Genomic DNA, 24,737 nt, shown 5'->3' with positions numbered 1-24,737 from the left:
GGAGGGGGGAGCGGGGAGGGAGGGGGAAAAAATGAGGACCTGATGCCAGGGGCTTAAGTGGAGAGCAAATGTTTTGAGAATGATGAGGGCAATGACTGTACAAACATGCTCTACACAATTGATGTATGTATGCATTGTGATAAGAGTTGTATGAGTCCCTAATAAAATGATTTAAAAAATAAATTAATTTTTTTTAAAAAGGTGTCATTATCTCCCTTTGCCTCCAGAGGAATAAGTGGTTCATTGAGGTCAAATAATTTGTCTAAGGTCACACAGATGGTAAGTGAATTAAGCTCTAAATTCTCATGTCGCTTCCTTTTGCCACAAACACCACATCAGCGCAATGCTGGCTGATGGATAAACCATCCTCTAAAGTGCGTGAAGGCTGTGTTCCTGCATCATCGCTCCCTTTATATGAAATTATAAGCGCTATCACCTTAATTGTGGAATTACTCACACATCAGCATGTGGTATATGCTCCACAAGAGCAGGAGAGTGTGAAGGAGAGCTAGGGTCTTCTCAAAAGAAGTTGGTCTTCTCCCAGTTCATGAAATAAACTGACGACTACAAGGTGAACTTTACCACAAGTTCTGAAGAGACTCTCACAGAAGTATAAGCCTTTTCAGTTATTAAAAGAATCGAGAGCTTTTTATTGTGTATGGAAAAAGACAAACTCCTCCCTTTCAAATTATTCTCCTTTATAGTACAATTCCTTCTGGCTGGGAGGAGAACTTCAGACACGTTTCTCAAATAACCCCAACCATTTAATCTGTACCTTTAGGAAGTCATGCTGAGAGTATGTGGAAAAGACACAGACAGCGAGAAAGAGTGGGGTGGAGAAGGGAGAGGGCGCAGGAAAAGAAAAGCTAAGACATTGTTTCTAAAGTCCTAAGGATCTCCTGATTTTTCTGTCCTACTTTAAAATAAGCTGGGTATTTCTAGCCACAAAGAGCACCTAGCATGGCGTAGGTGGCTACAACTTAAAACCCTTCCTCTTGTCTGCCCCAGGAATATTTTTCTACTTATTCATAACCCCCACCGGCCACAGATCAGAACTGTCTAAAAACTTCCACTGGAAATGAGGATGCTTTGAAAAATGATTTTTAAAAGTTTTATAGTGATTTGAAATATATTCTATATATTATTATGGGTGTGCTTCCAAAATTCATGAAAAAAAAGAATTAAAAAATAATGGAATATTTCCAACACTTCTTGAAGCACCTCATATATTGCAAACAGGAATATCAGTCATACCATTACAGAGGGTACAAATGCCTGCAGATGTAGAATGATAAACGTCAGACAAAGGCCAAGGACCTTCCCCAGTGTTCAGGAAGTTTGCAGAAAAAATCTTTGGAGATGGTCTCAGGCCATGAGACTTTGATTTAAAAAAAAAAAAAAAAAAGCTTTTGCTGTCGTTATAGAGAATTCATGCTGGAAAGCACGGATATGGGGAATAGTGGCCTTATATGTAGACCACTGTTTGGGGGACAGATTCTGGGGTGCTGAGCAGGAGTGAGATGAGCAGCTGCACCCCCCTCGCCAAACCATGTGTTAGGGAGACTGCTAGGGTAGAGGGAGCCCATGAACTTTGTCTTGAGTTAATTAAGACCTGGTTTGGGAACCTTTAAAATCTTGAAAATAGCATCTAATTCCAGAAACTCGGTTCCTGGAACTTTTAGGGGCTGATTAGTCTTGTTTGTGGTAGTTACCTAGTTTAGTGTCAACTTGATAAAGTGTAAGGGGAGAGGTTAGCCTGTCAGTCAGATCGCAGGTTGATGACTTCCTTTGGAGGTGTGATGGAGATAAATGGCTCCTGGAGGCTAACCCTTATCTCTCTCTGCTTCACCTTACTGCTGGCGAGCCACTTGGAGACCTCCTGGAGACCGCCAGTCCCCTGGAGATGCATCCACCACCAATGGATCCACAAGAGTTTGCACCCACCAGCCTGTGATCTCCTCCCTGCATTCTGCATCATGGTGTGTGGCTGTGTGAGTTTGAAGAGGGATTTATAGACTAGTATCAGACTTATAGACTTGATCTGGAGTGGGCTGGAATGTTTTCCTGATATATAACTAGTTCATGATATAAACTTCTCTCTTACACATGCATGAGTGTCACTGGATTTGTTTTTATAGTCAACCCAGCCTAACACAAATAGACATTTTGGTTTTACAAAGGTCAAACCAAGACCTTAGTTTGGACTTTCTATACTTGTAGAAAATAATAACTGCACTGAGTAATTCTATCTAAAATTCTATCATGTGTGCAGCTGAAACTCAGTAAACTATGGCTAGGAAGGAGATTGTGAGGAAAGCCATGATTTTAAAAAAATATTGTCCTTCTTTGTAGGACCTGTTATGTGCATTGCAAACCTGAATTCTGCCGAAGGAGACAATATGACAGAGCATATCCCCACTGAGATAAAACGATGTCTGCTTGCAGATGACATGGTCTTATGTATAGAAAATCATAAAGAATCCACACAAAATAACTAAAACATGTGTTTAGCAAGATTTCAGGATATAAACAGCAATTTGTTTCCAAATACTAGAAATGAAATTAAGAACACAATTCTATTTGCAATAGCATCAAAAAGAATAGTAATAGTAATACATTTAACCAAAGAGTACAAGACCCATATATTTAAAACTGAAAAACCATTAAGAACATTAAAGAAGACCTAACAGCACAGAGAGCCATCAGAAGGGAAGGAGTGTCCACAGAGTCCACTTATAAAGGAACAGGCCACAAGCCCACAACAACTTCCCTTCGGTTGCACTCCACCCACATGTTCTTACAACTGCTGGGTGCTCACAGGGGATCCCTTCATGGGGTGGATCACACTGTGTTCAGTCACAGCATGAGGAGTGATCAGGCCATAAGTGCCAAGCCACTAAGCATCCCAACCAAGTGAGCCAGGTTACACAGAGCCTAACTATGATAAGGAGCATGTTTGGAATACAAGCGGGTTCTTGAATGCCTCTCAGTACTACCAGGCCATGAAAACTACATGAGCCTGACTCTGACATGACTATTAATGGCCTAGACCCCTCAGGAATGAAGGTTTGGGTCACCCCACCAGCTAAAGACCCAGGATAAACCACGGTGATTGCTGAAGGCAAGGAAATATGAACTGGGTGCTAGAAGGAAGTAATTCTAAGTGCTGGCTACAACCATACGACCAGTTGTAGACATGACTCATTTTTATGAGTGTATCTTCCTTGTAGATCAATCGCTTTTGTTTTCTTCACTTACCAGAAAAGAAAAAAAAGATGTAAATGAGACCAGTGCACTTCCAGTTGTATGCATATTAGTTGTATCATGTCAGGCACAAATATGACTTTATAATTGTCCTATATAGAGATTATATATGATTTAAGAAGATGTGTACAGGTGCCAAGTTCACCGGGGTGAACTTAGAATGGCTGAGGTTGTGTGTTAACTTTGCTGCACCATGACTCTCAGTGGCTTGAGTTGACATAGTGGGGCACTTATGTAATGCAATAGTCACCCTCAGGATGAAGACCTGATATGATGTAATCTCCTCTGGGATGAGGCCAACTATGGCAGTCAATTGGTTGAAAGGGACTTCCTTGGGGGTGTGGCCTGTGTCCAATCCACATGGCTATTCAAGTGGAACTCTCCATTTTTTGCTCAATCTGGATCCTGCATCTGGCCCACCATCCTCTGATCTCCAGTTCTTTGGACTTGAGCCAGTGGCCTTCCATATCACCTGCTAATTTGGGGTTTGTCGGCTCCTGTAGCTACACCCATCCTCTGCCTGTCACATGAACCACAGCCTAAGAATGCCAGCCTCTACAACTGTGAGCTATTTCCTTGAGCTAAGTATCTTTCTACACGCACACACATACTCACTCACTCGCTCACTTGTTTTGCTGTTCCAGAGAACCCAGCTTAAGACATTTGGGCTCTACCTGGACAGAGATAAAGTGGACTGCAGCTTGGCCTCACTTACAGAGAAAGCAAGCAGGCCCGAGACTGGGGTTGGGATGAAGTGGGAATGAGTGCTAGTGATTATTGCGGAGGATACAGATTCTGGAATGACAGAGTGGTGATGGACGGATAACCTTATACAAGAGAACCGCAAAATCATATACTTTAACGGGAGGCATTGTATGAAATGTGAATGATATCTCCATAAATATGTTTAAGAATACATATGTGCTCCGATCTGGGTGTCTGGACTCTCGGTTGTTGGTAAAGCCAGGCAAAGGCCAAAACTATTTAGGGACACGGTGGCATGGGGCTTCTACTCCAACATATTGCTCAGAGGAGATTGTGCTGGATTTCTTCACGAGTGTCTCTCAATGAAAGCAATAATTCTACCTCTCTGTAGATTAAGGAGAATTAGAAATCTTAAACCAAACCCACTGCCATCCAATGGATGCTGACTCATAGCAACCCTCTGAGGCCATAAAGCTGTAGAGTAGGCCTGCACAGAGGTAGGTTAGTAAGTTTGAACTGTTGACCTATGGCTGGCAGCCCAATGTCTAACCCAAAGTGCCACCAAGGCTCCATAGTCAGAAGTCCTAGTAATTATTAAAGGACTTTGAAGTTGATAAGTGCCTCCTCAGGCCAGCGCTGGGTGCAGTCTACAGTCTGTGCACTGCTCCATGGACAAAACATGGACTAGTGTTTCCCAAAGTGAGGGATACTGTCCTCTGGAAGGGAGCACTGGAATGTTCCAGCGAGGCTGCAAAAGCAGGTACCTACACTTTATCCTGGATTGTGGGCTATCATACAAAAGCTTTTCATAGCCCTGGGTGCGCCCAGTAATTTTTTTTTTTTTTTTCCGTTCTGAAAAGGAGGCCCTAGGCCACACAGCTTTGGAGACTTATGACATGGATGGTGATGGCGCCCTCTGCAGTTGTGCTGGGTGGAAATACCTCTCTGTGCGCCACACCCCCTGTAGCACCAGCCCCCCTCAGTTTATCGTCCTTTGCTTTACTGCACTCTGCAGATACTGGGTTGTTGTGGCTGGGAGCCAGCCTGTCAGTGCCGTTTTTTAAGAATGTGGGTTCACTTTGTGTCTCTGTCACTTTTTGTTAATTCCTATAAATATTTCCATTTTTGTTGGTATTGGTTTTCATAATGCTATTGTACACTTAAAAGACAACCCTCTAGTGGAAACATAACTTTTACATGCACTGGGAAACAAAAAACCCCATGTGGCTCGCTCTATTATATAGTACTTGCGAACTTCGGCGGTCTGGGACAGCACAGTCAGTATCTCTGCGGCATGCCTGTGGACCCACACCACCAGGCCTGACCTGAAGGCACCCCACTGTGGCTGTGACCATGGCCACGACTATGACTGGGGCTGAGAACCGAGGTTCACAGGGATCTGTCTTCAGAACACATATTTTGAGCCTCTCTCCTCTCTCCAGTGACGCTGCTGTCACCATGACATCACTTTGAATGAGTTCAACAGTCAGTCAGACATCAAGGCCACTGACGTGGACTGTCACCTTCAACCCTTCGTTCTCAAACAATCTGCAGGGGCATGAAAGTTCCTGAACTTCCTGTGCACAGCTGTGCTGTGGAAGCCTCTGTTCTCAGGCCAGAAGCAAAGAGAGAGACGTGAAGGGACGCAGTCTTTACTCCTTGTCTACAGAAAAGGGCAATGGAGAGAACATCGCCCTGTCCTATATTTACTTCTTCTCTGGTGCTTTCTTTTTTCAGGCATCCAGTATGATTCCATTCATTCTTCCCTGCATGCAGGGACTGACTCGGGGACAGGGGGTTTGGTTTGGGTGTGCAGTAGCAGTTAGTTTCACTACTGCCAACAGGGAGAAGGGCTTTTCCCACTGGGGTGGCGACGGGAATTTAAGATGCTCAGAAGATATTGATTAGGAGGCCTTTAGAGTTAAAACACCAGAAAGATTATGCAGGGTGTGATTCAGGGAAGAAAATATACGCGAAGCATCTAAATATGAACTCCCATGACACCTGGTATCTAGAGATGCCAACCAGCACAGCCCACAGCCAGAAGAGGGGTCTTACAGTCAAAGGTGTTATTGTGTGAGGGAAAACATGGACAATTACACATTTCTATCTCACTTCAGGAGCCCTGGATATGTAGTGGGTTCCAAGCTGGGCTACTAACTGCAAGGTTAGCAGTTCAAAACCACCACTGGAGAAAAACTCCTTATAGAACCAGAACTTTCATTTCCTCCTCCTCCTTCTTTTTGTACTTCAAATATTTAATAGTCTATGTTCCAAATCTTCATATTTTAGGTTTGATTACATTGAACATAGTCATTTCAGTTAAAATGGCTCACAATGAATTGAATCATCAAGAAAAAGTAAATACAAACCTAGATGACTTCTCCAAAAGAAAAGATAAAATGGATTCAAATATATAATTAAATTTTTAGAAGATTTGTTTGGAAAAATTACTAAAATTCTCTCACCCATCTGTAACAGAAGGCATAGATTATGGATATAGGTTGGATCAATAGTAAAGATATGCTCTGCTACATTTTAGATACAGTTTATGAATTCAAAATCATTATTTTAAACTATGATTCACACAAAGACTGTATTTTGTAAGAGAGCTATAAAAACATGTCACCAAATTGAAATTGAGCAAAAGCAATCATTTAAAGTAGACCTTTAAGATAAAGTCCATAATTTGGAAGCAAGCTGCCTTCTTAAAATGGTAATATTAAAATGCACGTTGAAAGCAAAGCTTAATGGAAGCATTACCAGAAATCATGGCATTCGAGTTTGACTCTGTGCTGGCCCAGTGGAGACAATCTGAACCCAAACCCAAACCCATTGCTATGAAGTTGATTCTAACTCATGGCAACCCTTTATTGGGGTTCGGGGATTCTATGGGAGCAGACAACCTCCTTTTACTCCCAACATGAAGCTGCTGGGTTGGAACCACAGACCTTGGAGTTAGCAATAGAATGCTTACCTCAACACTGCCACCAGGGCTCTTTAATATAGACAATCAGTCCTTATTCTATTTAGAAGTGAAGAACATACAACAAAAGTGAAAATAATTCGGGGAAATACAACTGATCTGTGTCATTTAAGTCAGTAAACTGGTTGCTAATTGTTGTTATGGCTTAAACAACAAAAGCACGTACTACCTCAAAGTTCTGGAGGCTCAGAGGGGAAGATCCATTTCCTTGCCCTTGTCAGTATCCGGCAGCCACTTGCACTCCTTGGCTTGTGGCCACTTCCTCCATCTTCAGAGTACATCAGTCCAATCTTTGCTGCCATCATCACATTACCTTCTCCTTGCTATAGTCAAATGTTTCTTCACCTCCCTTTCCAAGGATCCTTCTGCTTACAGTTAGAGACCACCCAATAATCCTGAAGAGTCACCTATCTCAAGACTCACAGCTTAATCACATCTGCAAAATCCTTTGTGCCAGCTATGCTAACATTACAGGCTCCCGGAATTAAGATACGAATATATTAGGGGTTACTATTTAGCCTACCACCAGGCTACAAATATGTATTTTTAAATCCTCATCCTCACCCTAAGAGGACACAGGTCAGAAACTAAATGCTTTCTTCATGAGCTTGACATAGCAGCTTTTACTGGTAAGAAATGTAGTAAATTATTTTACTCTTTTAAAAAAGACAGTGACCTATGTCATTAAATGCTCATTGAATTGGCATTCCTGCTGTCTCCTAAATTCCTGTGCATGTACTGCTGCGCCCCACGGAAAGGTCTGTATTTAAAATCCTGGCAAATTGTTCAATAATTAAGTCAATTCAGCATGAGAACAGTTATTTGAAGCATTTCTTTGATGGAGATGAGTGACAGAGAGGAGTTTTCTAGATCGCAGAAAGTTAGTAAGAAAATCTGTATACTGGAGTATAAAGTGATACTTCCTTTCCCCTGCAAAAACATCGGCAGTTATTCTCCCTAGAAAGGCCTATGCTACATGTCGTTCTGAAGGAGGTAGAGAAGTGAACAGATCAACTGTCCTCGCCAACGCAACCCAGATCTCAGATATGCAGCACACTCAGTGGCTAAGGCGCTCAGAGCGGTCTAGAGTTTCTCAGATCTCCATAGGATATGTCATTAAATCTTCTCCTCCTGCTGGCTCTGACTTCTGGGGGGAAGCATATGGTATAAATATTACTCTAGAGTGGGTAGTGAATACTAATGACCGCTCAGGAGCTACCACATCCTCCAGTATCTGTGGCCTTTAGCATCCAGTCGGCTATAAATGTGACATGTTCTGATTTGATTCTATCGTAATTTTGAACATATAACTTGGGACTTCCTGTGTAAAATATAACTGTGTGATTAGACATCCGTACATACGGAGGGACACAGACATTGATGTTTGATCTGATGACAAGATCAGGTATGAAGACCAACACCTGCACACAGCAAAGCTTAAAGGTGCTTGTTCCTCTTCCAGGAGCAGCAGCTGGAAAGAGGCACAGCAGGAGCTAGGCACACAAACAAGCACAGGCACCGGACCTCTGCTGCTGGGGAACGTGGCTGTGCTACAGGTGAGGCCCAGACACGATAGCGCACGGGTTGTAAAGCTGTGTTTCCGTTTCTCTGCGGACAATACCCTTATCGTTGTATGGGAAAGGCGGGTCTTTGGGAAGGTACAGAAATTGTTCTGCTACATAGAATAGCAATGAATGGAACTTTCAGGATCGCAATAAAATTTCAAGTTGCGTTTCCTATGCCTCCCATGACACGGGTGTAGAGTAGGGGTCTATGTTCTCTGAGCTCAGATGGCATACATCACTGAGTAAAGAGAGCTGCTAACATAGTGAGTCTATCACTTTATTTATCAAAGCCCATAGAAAAAATTCTCAGAAGTTGGGTATGTTTGAATCAAACGCCACTGGAACAGACAATAGGAAACCACGGATACTGGGACGCCGGCCGTTGTTTCCTCATGGCTCACTGCTCCGAAAACAATACCAAACGGATTTTTGTATCAGAATTGTTTGTCAGAAGTGAGAATTCACATCAGGAGTTAACATCACTGGGGAGCTAAAGAATTAATACAAAAATCAAAGACATATTACAAATATTCTTTTGTTCTTTACTTACCAGGATGCAAAACGGCAAGGGTTTAACCTTTAAGGGTTAAAGAGTTTAATCAATGTCAATGTCTGATCTTCTGAAGGCGATAAAGAACAGTCTGTCTCCAGATGCCCAACAGAACATCACTTTGTCAGGCCACAAAGCACCCAAAAGCTCGTCAAGTAAGTTACCAGAAACCTCTTTGTGGTCAGGACTCAGCTCTTCCTGTTTGACCTATTATTTGATATTTGACCAGTTGGCTGCAAGACACTTGCTCTTTCCAGCTGAAATGTCACTGGGGCATCTTGTCAGCTCCCCGACATCTCGGCCTGACATACAATTTTACTTTTGTGTGCTACAAGGCAGAAAATGCAGGGCAATGGCCTTGTTTTAAATTCTGTCAGCATCACAGATGGGCGGCACTCTTGGGTCCTACCAACAACACAACACAACAAAACAACAAAAGGGGGAGTCTATTTTGAAGGTCAAAACAGCCATTACCTTGAAGTCCCATTCTACACCTCAACACCCCCACACCCCTACCCTACCGCCCACATCTTTTCTCTTTTTTTTAATATATTACCTGCTATACTGCTTCAGGCAGTGTCCTTCGGAAAGTGCCTAAGCAAACCACAGAAACCCTCCCGGTGCAATTGCTCTAGTTCCTTATCAAATGCAGACTTGCTAAAAGGCTGAGTTTTCCCTGCCTGCAGGGACCCGATGCCGCAGTTAACTTAACTTGTTCAAACGGGCAAGCGGCATCATGTAGCTGTACAAGGAGCAACCTGACCTTCTCACATTGACCAGGAGTGACATTGCTGTGCGGGAGGAGACGCAGTCACATCATTTCTGTTTTGCACAACCTGCTTAAAGTTTGCAACGAAATGCTTGTCTTCAGTTGAGCTGACAAGAGAGAAGAGGGGCTCAGTGAACCATGGCAGGGCTGCCATGAAATGACAGGAATCATTGGTATACATTTCAAATAGCTCTCTCAATCCTATTAAAGGATTGCCGTCCCGCTTTAAAATAGACAAGTATGAAACAACTTTGATAGATAGAGACTAAAATGGCTTATTGATTTTTTTAAGTCTGAGGGAAATTACCCAAAATGTGTCATTCTTTTAACATTTAAAAATATGCTGCATTTAAAAAAAAAAAAAAAGGAGCAGCGGCGATAATAAAGAAAACTTAAGAGAGAGAAGGTTGGCTATTTAGTTATTCAAGGAAACACAGACACCCGCACCCATCAAGAGCTCCACTTAAGGCAACCACCACCATCCCTGCCACTTGTGCTGAAACAAATTCCAGCAGCTCTGAAGACCCCCCACCCCGTGCCCCACCTTCAAAACAACTTCCGAGGGCCCTGTTCACTCTTCCTCCGTTTTTTTATTGCCTTGAGTCATAATCCAATTTGCGTGGGTCTCTTGGCATGAGCAGGGGCAGTCACAGGAGAGCTGAGCGATGACGTCAGCACCTGGGGCGTTGTGCTCATGAATGCCTCCTTTAAGAACCCGTAAGTCGTGTCGAGTTCAGCTTTCAGTGGCAAAAAATCCCCAACGACAATCGTCTCCGCGGGCAGAGTGACTCTGGAAGGAATGGAGAGGTTGGAGTGGTCTCGAGAGCCTGCCTGTACCATAAAAAAGAAACACACAATGAGCGTTAGGCTAAAACTCTACAAACAGAGCGCCCCGCCCTCAGCATGAAAGGAGGCTGATGTTGCCACTTCAGGGACCCGGTGATGACGAGCTTGGCTGCTCACCGAAAGGGCAACGGTTCGAGCCGAGCCGACGGTCCATTCTGCAGGAGACCACCTGGCAGTCTACGTGCATCATGACGAAGCCAAACAATGCCCTGCGTAAGGCCTCGGAGGCTGTGGATTTGTATGGGAGCAAGCCACCTACCTCACCGTCCTCCCTTGGAGAAACCGGTGGGCTCAAACCACTGACTTTATGATTAGCCTCCCCGGGCATAACCCACAGCCACCAGAGCCCCTGTGGAACCCCCATTGGACAGTTCTACTCCGTCCTGTAGGGTCGCTGAAAGTCAGAATCCACTTAATGCCAAAGGATGTCCTTCTGGATTTGATAGAACAAAACCCCCAAATGAAATCCACTGCCATAGAGTTGATGTCAGCCAGGAACAACTGTAGGACAGAGCAGAACTGCCTCTGTGGGCTTCCAAGACTGCAGATCCTGGCAGGTGCAGTCAGCCCTCGCGTTCGCCCTTGGATATATAACAAAAGAAAAATAGCAAGTGACTTTCCTAGTGAGACGCAGGCACAGCTTTTCGGAACATCAAGAGGTGGCCTAAGCGCTAAAGCTTTTTATAAAACCTTTTCTCAATGTCACTGCATCAGAGTCAGTACTAACCAGGCATTTTCACCTCTGCTTCAGTCCACTGGTCATTTACAAAAGCCAATCCTTGATAGGATCTAGTAGAGTATTATAGTATAGTAGTATATAGGATCTATACAGTACATAGTATGGTATATAACATACACTATATAAAACATACTATGTAATATGGAAGATCCGACTGCTTAGAAAATGAACTACAGACATGTATGTTTGAAAAATCAGCCTGAGCTATTCAGCTGACCACAAAGAAACACACCACCAAGAAAAAAAAGCAACCAATCCTAATAACCTCGAGAAGCAGAGGTGGAATTAGCAAGCAGTTATGTTACAAGCTACCAGCTGCTCCTCAGGAAGAGAGCAGGTGGTCCACTCCCACAGAGCAAGCAGCCGCAGAAACTCACAGGGGCAGCTCTAGCCTTATCCTCAAACTCCGGCCCGCGGGCCACATGCGGCCCGCTGAGGACATTTATCCGGCCCGCCGGGTGTTTTGGCCCCATTTGTTTTTTCACTTCAAAATAAGATATGTGCAGTGTGCATAGGAATTTGTTCATAGTTTTTTTAAACTATAGTCCGGCCCTCCAACGGGTCTGAGGGACAGTGAACTGACCCCTGTTTAAACAGTGTGAGGACCCGGGCTCTAGGGTCTCTATGAGTCAGTCGACTTGATCGCAGTGAGTTTGGTTTAGTTGGAGAACCTCTACAGAACAGTATACTAGGACACAAAATGCTAGTACCTTTGATAATAACGCCACCAAATCATTTCGATAACGACTGCTCTTGGGTAGCATGAATTAAAAATGTGATTGCAACATGAAATCAATGCGTCATATATTTTAAAACATTACTGGTATCCAGGAACCACTGGAAATCCACCAAAGTGCCACACAAACACTCCTAGAGAACTTGAGGGCAGAATTAACACTTTTAAACAGTTTTATTGACACTTCATCTAGGCATCATGCAAGTCAACAGTCAAGGAGAGTTGTATAATCATTATCACAATCAATGTTAGAACATTTTCTTCTTCCTTGTACTCATTGTTATTAGTGTATTTTATTTTTGTTTGTTTTATTAGTGTAATTTTTTTAATTGTGGCAAAAATATATACAATAAAACATTCTCCAGTTCACAACTTCTACCTGTATAATTCATGCCATTGATTATACTCTTTCTGTTGTACAGCCACTATTTTACAAATTATTTCCAAATCCTTTTCCAAATTATCACCACCAACATAAACTTAGTGCCCCCTAAGGAATGACTCTTCCCCTTCACCCATGGTAACACTGGTCAAGTTTAACAGTTTGGTGAAGTGATAGAGCTAAGCCCTAAGTAGCACATTGATAACACTGGACAATACACATTTTGGAGCCTCAAATATTAGACTTTCTACACGTATATCTGACCTGCTGATTCTGAAACTGTTTTCCCTTATCAGTTCTAGCTTTTTGAGAAGCAGAACACATGCCATATGCCACTTCACTCTGCTCTCCCATATAAAAAAAATCAGGATATTTTAATGTCATGTTAGCTAGCATGCTGGTTTTATTTAAAGGAGTTTGCGTTGAACTAAATATTTATATCAAATTGTATTTCACATGGTATCCTTTGATCTAAAGATATATTTGAGCAGTGCAAATTACAGGAACTTGGAATTTTCCCCAAGTATCGCTTCACCTTTATTAGGAACTGAATAGCAGGCAGTGCCAATTGTTGTCTTTAAAAACTCATTGCCTATAAGAGTTGTAGGAGCCCCTAATAAAATGATTTTAAAAAAATAAAACCAACTCACTGCCATCACGTCAATTCTGACTCATGTTGACCCTACAGGCCAGAGTAGAATGCCCCTGTGGGTTTCTCAGACTTTACCTCTTTAGGGGAGTAGAAAGCCTCATCTTTCTCCCGAGGAGTAGCTGGTGGTTTCAAACTGCTGACCTAGTGGTTAGCAGCCCAATGTGTAACCACTCACCACCGAGGCATAGTGGCCCTTAAAAGGGGCCAGAAATAAGAGTCCGTGTACAATAACCAAAGATCCCTAATGGCATAGTGGATTGTGTGTTTGTCTGTTAACCATAAGTTCAGCTGTTTGAGCCCACCAGCCACTCTGCAGGAGAAAGACACGGCTTTCGGCCTCTATAAAGATTTACAGACTCTGAAACCCACAGGAGAAGTTCTGCCTGTCTTACAGGGTCGCAATGAATCATAATCGACTGATAATGGGTAATGGGTTTGGTACAATAAATAGAGATTCAAATGTTCTAAAACCCAAATGGGTCTGTTAAGAGTTCAAACACTTTTATTAAAATCAAAATTCTCTAGTCTTGTTGTAAGATGTCACAGCTTCTCACCTGTGAACAGAAACTCTTAAAAGTTAAAATTTTTCACAGGAAAAAAAAGTTAAAATTTTTCTTATAAAAGAGCTTGGAGTCAACCTCACCTCTGAAACCGTTAACGTGAATTATCCATTGATGTCCATATACTAAAATGTGTTCTTAAATGTTTGCTGCATCACTTGAAGAAGAAAAATTTAGATCTTCAGAATATTTATGGAAACTGCTACGAAGTCTTACATTTTCAGCGCTCTAAATGGCCCTCAGACCTCCCACATGCGCGCCTTTTCCGTCTTCCTTTTACATTCCCACTCTTCTCAAGCTGGGCTCTGGCTTTGCAGAAGACAACTCGTAGTCTCTGCACACATTGTGTGGCCTCCCACACGGAAAAGAAAAACCTACTGCCATCTAATAGATGCTAACTCACAGTGGCCCTATACACCAGGGACAATCTGCTCCTTGGGGTTTCCAAACCCTTAAATCTTTTAAAGGTTGAAGAGTGACTGCTGGGTTTGAACCACTGCCCTTATTTATGATTCACAGCTCAATGTGTAGCCAACTAGCCACCCTGGGTCCATATACAGCTTCCCTTGGAAGTGTCTTAATACCTCATTCTTTTTCAAATAGTTCTCACTTTCTTTTGTTTTATCCTGTAATTTGGGGGTCTGGGTTCTTCTCATATGTAAAACCAGGATGATAAATTAATAAAATAGTGTAATGTAATAGCTGAATATATAGTGGAAGATCATATCTAATAAACTAGAGCTGATGCAGCCTATCCAATGCTATTATCTGAATCATCACCCCCGCCCCGCCCCCCAAAATAACCTGGTTTAGGAATAAACCTAAAACCAAGACACCAAGAAAACAAATGTTTTGGTATTGGGCGATGTAATTAGCAGTTAACACTTAACATAAGCCAAATCTTATCAATGAAACAGGGAAGTATTGTGATGTGTATCTCTCACTGCCACTGAGGCGATTATGACTCATAGTGTCCGCACAGTAAACAGTATGCCACTAAAACTCCCCCTGTGGATTTCTGACACTGCTCACTGCTCGCAGGAATACAAACCCTCATCTTTTCTCGACTGAGCGACTGCTAGAGATGGTAGAAAAATAGTAACCAATTATATGTCAGGATAATCAAATTCCCAGCAAGTGAATGTGACTGAAATAACATTAAAATCTGTGTAGTTACTAAGTAGCTCTGCTAAAAACCATATTCCATATTGCAGGGGTCTTTAAGAAATGTTTTGGGTCGATTCTTTAATATAGTTTGATGACCAAATAGCCTGAAGTACAGGGTCTGTCTTGATTATATTGTGTTACTTAAAACCATTTCTCCACGTGCACACAAGAGATACATGCTGCCAATGGCTTTAGGAACATATTATAAATTCAACTGTTGTATGTGACACCATTTTTGTGGATTTTTTTTAAAAAAAAACATACAACAGGAGAAAAATCAATGGCTGCATCCAACACCTAGTTGAGCTGTTTTCTTTGATCGTGGTTCTTTTGATTTTGTGATATAATCCACTGCAAGCCTAGAGCTGACAGGGAAACTTGTCCTCCTACCAGAAGTTCCCTTTCTGATTTGCTGAGCTGTATGTATGAAGTTGGTAACATTAACTGTTGCTGATTTTGCTGCTGTAAAGATTGTACCTGTCTTAACTTCTTCCGTCAGACACAGGTGAGGGGGATTCTATAAGAACAGGAGATGGTGGCATGCTTTGTTTTATAAATAATATATTTGATTGTGTTTTAGGTGAAAGTTGGCCCGGCAAATTAGGTTCCTCAGTATGGATTATCATACAAATTGTTCTGTCCTTGCTTACCATTGTCATGAACTGTCAGAATTCTCATGGTTTCCATTTGCTTCTGTGATCTATTTTCCCTTCCCCTCCTCACCATCCTATCTCTTTGCATTTGGGTGAATGCTCGCTGTGCAGCCTCGTGCCGGGAGTTATTTATGGGAACACATTACTCACTAGGGATTCTGTTTATTTAATAAATTGCCCTGTCCTTTGGTTAGCTTCAACACCAAGTTCAAAGGTGCTTTCCAAGAGATGGATATTAAGTTGATCCACTTAGTGGATCTCTATATCAATCCACTAGGTCTGGTCTTTAATTAATAGAAATTTCAGGTTTGTTCTACATTTTTCTCCTGCCTATCCAGGACCTTCGCTTGTGTCCCTGGTCAGAATACTCGGTGGTGATTCATATATTTCTGAACAAAACAGTCGCATCCATAGTGCTACTTAGTACGTCAATGAACATTTCCATGAAGGCTTCAAAAGTTTGTTGTTACATCTTTATACATTAAGTTCTGTTCCGGGAAGGAAAAAAAACTGTATGAAAAGAAAAGAGGGTGCAGAATCAGGCCAAGGAAAGCTGGCTGTTCTCAGAGGATGTCTTCTTCTTGAGAGTTTGCAACACAGAAGGGAACTCTACTGAACTGAGCAGTATTAGAGACACATGCAGTTTCTGAGAACCTGCATTCTGCATTCGAAAGGTCTCATTTAATTCTTATGATTTCATCAACCTCGCACGTTACAAATCTGGAAAGCAGTTGTTAAGAGAAGGTCTCCACGAGCTTCTCACGTCTCCTTAATGGTCTATGGATTTTAGCATTCAGCAAAGGGGCTCCGTGTTGTCCTTTCTGGCCTGACTTTTCCGCCACCTCTATGGCAGTTTCCCATGCACGGTGGATGGTTCTGGAAGCTTTGCCATCAGTATTTTCAAATACTGGTATGGTCCCCATGATAAGCAGGTGGAGCTTCCAGACTAAGGCAGACTGACCGAAGGTCCTAGCAGTCTACTTCTTACCTTACGGATAACAGCTGAATAATGTCTGACATCGTGCTAGAAAATGAGTCCCTAACATTGGAAGGCACTCAAAAAAGAATTGGGAAAGAGCTCCCGCCTCAAAGTCAAGTGGAATTCAATGACATAGATGTAGCAAAGCTTTCAAGACCCTTTCTGCTGGTGTGGCATGGCTCAAAATGAGAACAAACAGCAGGCATCAGCCAGCATCCATGACTCCTTTGAATGTGGAATGCACAAAGTTGAATTTAGGAAAATTCGAAGTCATAAAAATAAAATGGAACACACAAAGAGCAATATCGTAGGCATTAATGAGATGAGCTGGATTGGCATTATTGGAATGGACTCCATGTCAGTGAGTTATTTTTCTGTTTGCTTTTTGAACAGGACAAACGGGAGAGAAAGGAGATCACATGAGCTGTCAAAAAATAACATTTCAAGATCTACCCTGGAGCACAACACTGTCAGCAATATTATATGATAATTCCTGTACACCTATGGAGAAGACCAGCTGATACAACTACCATTCAAATTTTTGAACCAACCACTAATGCAAAATACGAATTAAAGATGTTTTAACCAATGTCTGCAGTCTGAAATTGATCAGACACACAATCAAGCTGCAGGACAATTAATGATGATTGGAATGGGACAGATGGAAACAAGAAGGCGTTGGAAAATATGTCCTTGGTAATAGAAACAACAAAGGGAATCACAGGGCCACTTTTTGCAAGACCAATGCAATATTTATTGAAAATACCTTTTAAAACAACACAAATGGTGACTATACACATGGATCTCACCACATGAAACACACAGGAACTGACTCTATTGGTGGAAAGAGACAAAAGAGAAACTCACATTATCAGTCAGAATAAAACCAGAGACCAACTGCAAAAGAGACCATCAAATGCTTGTTAACAAGTTCAAGAAAATTAAGACAACTACACTTGAGCCAAATCATGATTCTGAGTATCTCTCACGTGTATTTGGAAACCATTTAAGAATAGATTGGATGAGCACTAATGACTTATACCCAGATGAGCCGTAGGGCCGCATCGAGGACATCATACGTGAAGAAAGCAAAGTCACATTAAAGTAAGGGGACCAGATTTTAACCTTGGTAAAGCAGGACACCATTGATAAAACTCATATCCTGGCGAAATAGCCACATGGCAGCCGAAAACCGTATACCCTAGCTTGTCGTGCATTCTTTCCAAAAATCGGGACTTTTTTAAAACACCATGGGACGTCGGAAAAATTGTTAAAAATCGGGACTGTCCTGCCAAAAGGGGGGCCGTCTGGTCACCTTACATTAAAGAGACTGAAAAAGCAAATAAAAATGCTTGTCAGAAGGGACTAGCTAACGCAAACAGAAGGAAGGACGAAGTGAAGAGAGGAACAGAGCATTTCTGGAGACGGCTCAAGAAGACAATGTCTTTTCAGGAAATGTATGAGGAAGGACCTGGAGCTAGAAAACAACAAGAAAAGACAACGGACTTTTCTCAAGTGGAAAGAGCTGATGAAGACAAAAATGCCTTCAGATGTAACACTGAAGAGTTCTAGGAAGCGAAGTAGTAGTAGTAGTAGTAGTAGTAGTAGTAGTAGTAGTAGTAGTAGTAGTAGTAGTTGTAGTAGTAGTAGTAGAAGTAGGTGGAGGAGGAGGAGGAGGAGGAGGAGGAGTAGAAGTAGTAGATGATTACAGCAGAAAACAACCAAAGATGATGCGGGGTATAAATAGTCACCATACCAAAAAGAATCAGTTACTGTCAACTATTTAAGGAGGTAGCACAGGATCAAGAAATGATGGCTTTGAAGGCATACGTCTAAACTTCTGTGAGGACATTGGTAGAAAAACAGAAGTTGACAGGACACCAACAGAAACGGTTCAGAAAATTAATGCACTACTGGAAGCACCCACTGGTCTATGCCAAGAAATTTGGAAGAGTTATTTAGCCAATCAACTGAGATTCATATACATGCCTATTCCAAAGAAAGGATGTGGAATTTCTCAAACAATATAGTGAATATCCCATGCAAGTAAAGTTATTCTGAAGATAATTCAAAAACAGCTGTAGCATTGTGGTGAGACTTGTCTTAAAATAAGCAGCCATCTAAGTGAGGCAACAACAAAGTCCACGTGGAAGAAACACACCAGACTGTGTGATCCAAAGATTCTAATAATAAAATCCAAATCTGAAGGAGGGACTAGTACTAGAGCTTCCATTCTGAACACCCAGTTTAGAGACGGTTATGGATAATAGTGAATGCCCAAACTCCATGTACAGGCTCCCCACATGGATTAAGCCTCTGGGGAATTCCTTCTAATTATAGTCCCAGGGTGTGACTAGCCATGCTATCAGACTGCATCGTAAAGTCAATTATGGATGATGTAATTAGGTTAAAATAAAACACCTTATCATCTGATCTGTCTTTTGACCCATGCTGAAGCTGTTTCGGTTCCTAATATGTTTTTCTTTTCAATTAAGGGCTTTCTTTATTTTGTATTATCTTGTTAGAGTTTGTTTCTTGGTTTTGTTTTGTGTGTCTTTTTTTGGTATGTAAAATCAAGGCTATGTAAATCTATAATTACCTCAGGCATGGCAGGGGACGATGGTGCAGAACAGGAAGCTAACCACAGTGAGTAAGAGAAAGAAGAAAATGTTCTAAAATTGACTGTGGTGATGATTGCACAACTCTTCCTAATATGGCTGCACTATTTAATGTATGATTTGTGAGTTACATACCAATGAAACTATTTAAAAAAAACAACTCAAGTCATATTCAGAAAAGCATGTTTAACATGCTGATGATGGGCCTTGGTTGAAATCAGAGAATACCAGCAAGATATTACCTGTGTCTTACTATGTAAAGGTATGCTATTTTGTAGATCAGAGCAAATTACGAATAACATGGAGAAGAACGAGGATTCCCAAACACCTCATTGTGCTCATGCAGATGCTGTACATGAACCAAGAGGCCGCGGTGGGAACAGAACAAGGGGTGCTGCATGGCGGAAAGTCAGACAAGATTACAGGTGAGAGCTGCAGCCTTTCACCAGACTTGTTCAGGCTGTACGCTGCAGCGAGAATCTGAGAAGCTCGATCATATGGGGGAAACTACGGCACTGGGATTAAAGATGACTCGTTAATATCCTGCAACATGCAGATGACACAACTTGCTTGCTGATAACTAGTCAAATGGGAAGCACTTGCTGATGAAGATCAAGGCCTGCATGCTTCTGTAAGCACACAACTCAAGAAAACAAACTGTTCACAACGACATCCGTAGGACAGCATCGTGATAAACGGAGAAGAGACTGAAGTTCTCAAGGGTTTCATTTTGTTAGGAGCCACACTCATGAAATCAAAGGATGTATTGCATTGGGCAAATCAGCTGCAAAGGACCTCGTGACAGTGTTAACAAGCAAAGATGTCACTTTGAGGACCAAGGTGTGTCTGACCCACGCCATGGTGCTTTCAATTACTTCATGTTCATGCAAAAGCTAGACAATGAACAAGAAAGACTGAAGAAGAGCTGATACATTTGAATGATGGTGCTGGTAAAGAATACCGAATATACTACGGAGATGCAGCGCAAGGAATAAATCTATTTTGGAAGAAGTACAGCTAGAATGCTCCTTGGAAGCCAAGATGGTAAGACTTCGTCTCGATTACTTTGGGCACGTCATCAAAAGAGAGCAGCTCCTGGTTGACGGGCATCATGCTTAGTAAAGCAGAAAATCATTCATAAAGAGGAAGACTCTCCAAGAGATGGATTGACAGAGGGCCTGCAAAATGGGCTCAAACAGAGCAGAGGTTAGGGTGGCGCAGCACTGGGAGGAAGCTTTCTCTCGATCACTGTGAATCAGAATTGACTCGACGGTCTCTGAGAACGGTCTTTCGTTCTTTTTTTTCCACTGTGAGATCTTTTATTTGTCAACATTAAGTCTGAATTTTAAACAGATTCTTGAACTGGTGGCTCCGAGCCATCAGCTCGTTCCACGTTTGCACCTGCCTCATCACCTGTAGTTTTTCCAGAACTGCCACCTTCACCATGAAGCCCATGAGTTTTCCCAATTCAAACGGGCTTTTTCCGCATCTTTACTTTCTGACAAACACATCATGGAGAGGATAAATAGACTGGCAAGCCTTTTCATTGTCTTTCCCTGTGCTGTCTAGAATCCATTTACTGACCACTTCTTTCAAGTCCTTTGTCTGCACCTCTCGGGTCATGATCTCCATCATTTTCGTTCGGATTTGGCGGACCTGCTGGTCCTGAGCATAAGAGGTCTTCCGAATCCGATTATTGCCTTTTTAGTAAAACCAACACAGAACAGACGAAGTAAGTACCCATCGGTAGTCTTGACATCAACATGAGCTTCAATCACAGTCTGCCATTTCTTGACCATGGAGCACATCTTGTCCCGTGTAAGGTCCATGCCGTGAAAGTTGGTCAGGCAGTTTTTGCCCTGAACATCCTCGGTCATTAACTTAAATTTTCTAAAGGCAACCTCATCGTTTTATAGATCAGCAAGGCTCACTTCAAAAACTGGACCCTTGAGGCCATCAGATGCAATTTTTGTTCCTTGAGGCCTGGTGACTAGTGTTTTCCCAATATTTCTTATATTGAACATAGCTGGTGCTTCCACATCATACCAGTCTTTCTTAGAAAATGGACCAACCACTTTCTTCTTAGCTCCTTTTTTGCCACCTTTTATAAGGCGCTTGTTCTTGCCAACCACCATGGCGCTGTGCAGAGAGCCAAAAGGACGACGGTCACTCTTTTTAATACTTCTTTTGCAGCATGTTGTCTGAAAGCACATTTTCAACTTTTGTTAGGCAGGGTTCTCTAGAGAAACAAAACCAGGACACTTTTTTTTTTTTTTGGCTTTCTGACACTTATGATTATATATATATATGTATAAACCTATCCATATATAGGTTTATACAAAGAAAAGGAATATAACAGCTAATTAATCCACACAGCAGTACAGAGGGCTCAGTCTAACTCACTTTTGTGGAACAGTTAATATATTGGAAATCATTTGACTCACATGGGCTGCAGGGTCCAAGGTCAAGGAAGCAGAGAGCAGAACCCTCCTTAGGGCAAGGCAGGCAGAGTCTACCCACAGGCAGCAAACAGCAGGGTGGGTCAGCAACAGTCAGTAGCTAGGGAGCTGGCGCTTAGCGAAGCCGGCCCGGATGGGATGTGGAACTCAAGCAAGGCGAGCCACCAGGATCCACTGTCCTCAAGCCAAGCTCAAGCGATGTACACACCAGCAGCATGGTGGAGGAGTCTCAAGCTCTACCAACACGATCCACAGGTTGTCTTGGCCTACAGGTGTGTGCCACACAAGTTGAGGCAGAGAACGAGCTAAAGCAGCAGCATGCTGGTCCTGGTCCAATCACCAGAGAACCAGAGAGAGGGGGGCAGGCCTTGCAGAGTCATTTACGCCTTTGCCCTCCAATCAAACTGTGACCTGATTAATCCCACATGTTCCTATTGGCCAGGTTGGCACAATAAACCTAACTAACACACAACTCATAAAACATTTTCTTCACTAGACAACCTTGAAATAGTGTTCAAAATGTCTCTAGTATTTCTAGTCAGAATATCAGTTTTTTCCATTTGATATTTTTTTTTCCTTTGTGAATGGCTGAAGATGTACGGAGTACGTGAACTTTCCATGCAACCATTCACACCGTTTGTTTCACGTCTGTGATTGCAATCCCCACAACGGAATATCACTTACCTGTTTCCCACCTGTGTTTCCGGTTTCCATTCCTCCTTCTGTCCTACCTTTTTGAGCTGTGTCCTTGGGTACATGCTGCCCTTTTGTTTGATTAATCTAAGGTGTATATACTTGCTAGTGTAATTGTTCCCTCTATGACTTGTCTATTGTTTGGCTGAAAATTGAGCCACAAGGGCAAGTTCAGTTCCAGATCATGACTAAGGGTCAACATGTTGGGGGTTCTACCAGTCTTCATATGACCAGGAAACCTGGTCTGCGTACTATTTTTGACCCACTCTATGTCCTATATGTGCAAAATAATGTCAAAACCTCAGAAGATTAGGAAAAAAGTGCAGATTACCTTAAACACATGCACCCTTACAAAATATATAACCTCCAACAAGAAAAAAAAACCCTCTTTTGTCTAAATGAAAATAAATGATTGCTTTTGTCCCTTAGGTCATTCGATATAGACTGTTGTGTGTGGGTGGGGCGTGATAAAATGGTGACAATCTGATTTTGTCACATTAATCGCTTAAAAATGAGTCAGCGATAATCAGGATGAGGTCTTGGTTGGAGGATGTGATGGTAAAATAACAAATGATTTTTCGAAACCGCAGTGCCACTGAGACAATGCTGACCCATGGTGAGCCTACAGGACAGTGTAGAACTGCCCCTGTGGATTTCTGAGACTGGAACTCTTTAGAGGAGCGGCTGGTGGTTTCAAACTGCTGACCTTCGGGTTAGCAGCCCAATGTGTAACCCACCATGTGCCCGGGACTCCTAAAATAACTACTACACATAAATTATTGTCCTTGTTAACAAATTATATCTAGAAATACATCATTCCACTTTTGACACAGCACAAAGAGTAAAAGATGCTCAAATCATGTTTTATCAGAGACTCTTAAAAATTAACAACCACCATTTGGTCTTACATTTTAAATCTGTAAAGTCTATAGTCATTTAAGCTTCTTTTTAAACTGTGGAGGTTTTCTGGTAGTCTCTCGTGTAAATCTAAATTTAAGCAATTTTTCACAAGTACATTAGTTACCTGAAATAACGCTAGGTGTCGTGTGAATCTTTATAGAAGCACTTTTATTTACCCAATAAACTGTAAATGATTCTATCTGAGCTGTTATAGTCCATCAGCTAAATACATATTCACAATACAAAATGTGTCTACCAAAATTCTGCATCTTAAAAATCTTATGAAATATAGTCATTGGACGTCCCCAGTAGCCATTTTTAAAGGCTTTAATATCTTAATTTTCTCACAGCATCTTCCAAATAAATAAAGCATTAGTCTGATAATAAAATAATCACTCAATAAACTGTCTGTAAATCAAAGCCATTTTGCAGGCCAAGGCTTCTGAAACAATGGCACGAAGCCATTAGTCTCCTGTGCAGCATTCATGATCAAGGTAAGTCTCCTAGAATTTAGTATGATAACAAGTGAGAGGAGGACACAGGATTTAGGAAGCCTGGAGAGGACCACCTAGAGATTCTGCGAGGCACAGCACATGCAAGGCACAAAGAACACCGGAGCCCATCGTTTATCAGCCAGGGCTGTCCCACCCCACTGGGTCACTCCGAGGAAGTGACCTCGCTCGGCTCAGTCTCACTTCCTGTACCTATAAGATGAGGGGGACAAAGTCCACCCAGGTCCATCCAAATTCCACATTGGTTAGCGGATGATCTGAGTGTCCCAAACAGGATCGGTAAGACTCTGAGAGGGTATCGTGAGGCCATTCTTAAGGAGAAGGATCTATTGCACAGGTGGATCTAAAAAGTCATCCTGGTGGTGCAATGGTTAAGCACTTGGCCACTAAGAGAAGGTTGGGGGTTCAAATGCCCAGCTTCTCCGTAAGAGAGAAGACAGGATGGTTTGTTTCCATAAAGATCAAACCCTAGAAAACCCTGTTCATTCTATTCTGTCCTGTGGGGTCACTGTGAGAGGCATCACCTCGCTGCCACTATCACCACCAATGAACACAAACAAACAAAAAGCTGCCACGTGAGGCTGACTGATAGTGACCCTATGGGACAGGGAGTAACTGGGAAGTCTTCATGGGAGGAGAAAGACTCGTCTTTCTCCTGCGGGAAGGCTGGGAGCGTCACGCTGCAACATTGGTGGACTGTCTGCCTCTCTCTCCCTCGTTCTTCTGCTTCTTATCAATCCCTATTCCAATGTTTATTCTTCACTTCCTTCGTTAATACCGAGCTGTTGCTGTTAGGAAACACATAAGGTTAGGTCCTCACAAACCTTTTCACACTTTCATCAACCAATCAACACTGCACCTGGTAGAGTGTGCGTTTCTGTTTAAGGACACCGTGTTCAATGCATATTTTTGGTTAATGTTGAACTCACGGTCGACAGCACTCTAACTCACTCCTGAACAAAGTTCTTTCAAAGACTTGTATTTTCATTGTAAGGTCTATCC

At 42.2% G+C, this 24,737-nt stretch overlaps 1 protein-coding gene and 1 pseudogene across 1 annotated transcript in view; both read right to left on the bottom strand.

The window, feature by feature from the left end:
- Nucleotides 1–10,241: 10,241 nt before the first annotated feature.
- CCDC171 (coiled-coil domain containing 171) overlaps nt 10,242–24,737 on the bottom strand; it is a 303,642-nt gene continuing 289,146 nt past the window's right edge. The window contains exon 27 of the mRNA XM_004706542.2: nt 10,242–10,670. Within this exon, the coding sequence (XP_004706599.1) occupies nt 10,443–10,670 (228 nt within the window). The 3' untranslated portion in view covers nt 10,242–10,442. The remainder of the gene's footprint in view (nt 10,671–24,737) is intronic.
- On the bottom strand, nt 20,517–21,306 carry LOC105978974 (annotated as a pseudogene).

This window comes from Echinops telfairi, unplaced genomic scaffold (genome assembly GCF_000313985.2).
Source record: "Echinops telfairi isolate 266 unplaced genomic scaffold, ASM31398v2 ScPeMD7_25;HRSCAF=90, whole genome shotgun sequence".
NCBI classification, from domain to species: domain Eukaryota; kingdom Metazoa; phylum Chordata; class Mammalia; order Afrosoricida; family Tenrecidae; genus Echinops; species Echinops telfairi.
Note: the sequence above shows the minus strand (reverse complement) of the source record. Positions and strands in the feature narration are given on the sequence as shown.